At 28.7% G+C, this 2,798-nt stretch overlaps 1 protein-coding gene across 1 annotated transcript; it reads left to right on the forward strand.

The window, feature by feature from the left end:
* Positions 1–308: 308 nt before the first annotated feature.
* LOC125855891 (agamous-like MADS-box protein AGL62) lies at positions 309–815 on the forward strand. The gene has a single exon (XM_049535544.1). The coding sequence runs from the start codon at positions 309–311 to the stop codon at positions 813–815; it is 507 nt and encodes a 168-aa protein (XP_049391501.1).
* Positions 816–2,798: the final 1,983 nt, after the last annotated feature.

Here is a 2,798-nt window from a genome sequence, read left to right on the forward strand (position 1 = left end):
TTTAAATAATTGTTCTCAAATAAAATGGCGGTCAAGTGCAATCCAATAATATTATTCTAATTAGGAAAAATATTTATCGTGTAATTATGATAATAAGATCTATATCTACCGAGACAAAGAATGAAGGGCAAGTGAATCTAGTGTTTTTCATTTTCAATACTTTTCTTCAATGCAAAAAAAAAAAGGAAAGAACATAAATTTCTAGGCTCCCCAAGTTATTTTAAAACACAATTTCCTATATAAAGTTGTTGGTGTTAAGCCCAAAAATCACAATTTTACTTTCACAATTTCTTAGTGATCGTTTAGACATGACAACAAGGATCAACAAGGGTCGTCAAAGGGTTGACATGGTGAAAATGAAGAATGCGAGGAACTTACAAGTTATGTTTTCTAAGCGTTGTGCTGGTCTATTCAAAAAGGCTAGTGAACTTTGTACGCTATGTGGTGCTGAAATTGTCATTGTGGTATTTTCCCCAGGCGATAAAGGAGTTTTCTCCTTTGGTCACCCTAGCATGAACACGTTGGTGGAGAGGATCCTTGGGAGGAACCTCTCTCTACCAAATAACGATGTCCACAATCAACAAATCGTGGCTCATAGAGAAGCTGGTATTCGTGAGCTCAATACCAAGCTCATGAACCTCGAGGGGCTTCTCCAGATGGAGAAAAATCGCGGAGAATCCCTTCGAGAAATTAGGAAGAGAGCTAATGGTCTATGGTGGGAATCTCCTATGGAAGAACTTAACTTATTCCAACTTCAGCACTTGAAGAAGGCATTGGAAATTCTAAAGCAAAAGAAAAAGAGACACAAATGGTGAATAAAAGGGTTAATGGATCAACTTCTTCCATAGTTCCCAATTACTAGTGCGCGTGTTATGGAATTGTCGAAAGTAAAATAAAAACTTAAGTATTATATTAAGTATCTAGGTTCATTTGTCATTTGAGGTGTTCATCATGAAATGTTCATGAGTTATGATTCAGTCGAAGTCAGTACTAAGTGTTGTGTTCATCAGTTATGATTTAGTCGAAGTTAGTAATTTTAATTATATATGTTATGTTCTTAGTCCATTGTCATATTTTAAGTATAACTTACATAAATACCATAGTGTAAAACCTAAATTACCTTCTATCCCTATTATTTTTATAATTACATAAATCTCATATTTTTTAGGCATTTCGGATACATAATTAATGATCCGGATACATTATTGTTAATACATTATGCATCAATTTGTTGCACTTATTAAGAGAAAAAAAACTGAAAAATCAAATTAAGATCTCATAGTATCCTTTGTTGCACTAATTAAAGGGGGGAAAAAGCTGAAAATCAAATTAAGATCCCATAAATTACGTTATTCCATTCCAAATTATTGTCAAGAATTTAAAATTCTATAGTGTAGCAAATCAAAAAATTCAAAAAATAAATTTCTTCTTCTTGTTCATCGTTCTCTCTGTTTCATAAAAACTTTTGTCGAAATTTTGGATAAGCAAGGTGAGTTATGAAGGATACAAAAGTGATGAGTTGTTGGACAAACGATTTCTTTTGTGAATCTTCAAGTTTATCGAATATCCTTTTGATTTTGATTCAAGATTGTCGAAAAATTTGAGATTCAAAATTCTTCACCAGTTCATTGAAGATCCTTTTCGTTTTGATTCAAAATTGTTGAAAATTTTGAGTTTCAAAATTATTCTCCTAGTTCATTGAAATTCTTTCAATTTTGATTTAAAATTATCGAAAATTTAGAAGATACATCATGAAGATCCTTTCAATTTAAATTGATAAGTGTTGTATTTCTACTAGATACATTAAATAAGAAAGTGTTGCCCATAAGATTTTAGGTTTGAGATCGATACATTATTATTTGGTAATTGTTATGTATCAGATGCATTTAGTATAAATTCGAATTTACGTATCATAACTAAAAATTAGTGCATGATACATTATTATTTATGTATCTTATTTTATTTGAGATCACGAAGATACTTTCAATTTAAATTGATAAGTTTTGTATTTCTACTAGATACATTAAATAAGAAAGTGTTGCCCATAAGATTTTAAGTTTGAGATCGATACATTATTGTTTGGTAATTGTTATGTCTCAGATACATTAGTATAAATTTGAATTTCGTATCATAACTAAAAAATTAGTGTATGATACATTATTATTTATGTATCTTATTTTGTTTGAGAAATACTATATTTTAAAATTAAAAAAAATACATTATACATGTAATTGTTCCAAAATAGCTTTTTTTTTTTTGTGTGATAAATAACACAAAGTTTATATATCAAGTACATTCATATTGAACATGATAAACACTAATCAAAGATTCAACAACATTAGAGTTATGTATCAATACCTTAAATATGGACATTATACATTGCATAAAACAAAGATTATTGTAGCAGTGTATCAGATCAATGATAACACTAACAAAGACTAATTTAAGACTCAAAATAAACCAGATACATTAAAAATTTGTATCTTTGATAGTGATGGCCGTGCTATGGTAGATCCAACTTTTTTCTTCTTTTTTTTTTTTGGACATTTTTCAATAGTAGAAATATTAAAAGAAAATAAATATTTTTCAAGAAAAATTTTCAACGACAATATGATTAACTAAAATTGCAAAGGTTCAATAAGATTTCAATGAGGGCAGGGGGCAGAGGTAATTTTATTTTTATTTTTTAAGATGAAAAAATTAAAAAATAATATTAAAAGAAATCGAAAATTGAAGTGATGGAAAGAAATCTACCTCTTGAATAATTTGAAATTCAAAAAATAGATTAATTGATAAAC

The sequence above is a fragment of the Solanum stenotomum genome, chromosome 2 (assembly GCF_019186545.1).
Source record: "Solanum stenotomum isolate F172 chromosome 2, ASM1918654v1, whole genome shotgun sequence".
NCBI lineage: Eukaryota > Viridiplantae > Streptophyta > Magnoliopsida > Solanales > Solanaceae > Solanum > Solanum stenotomum.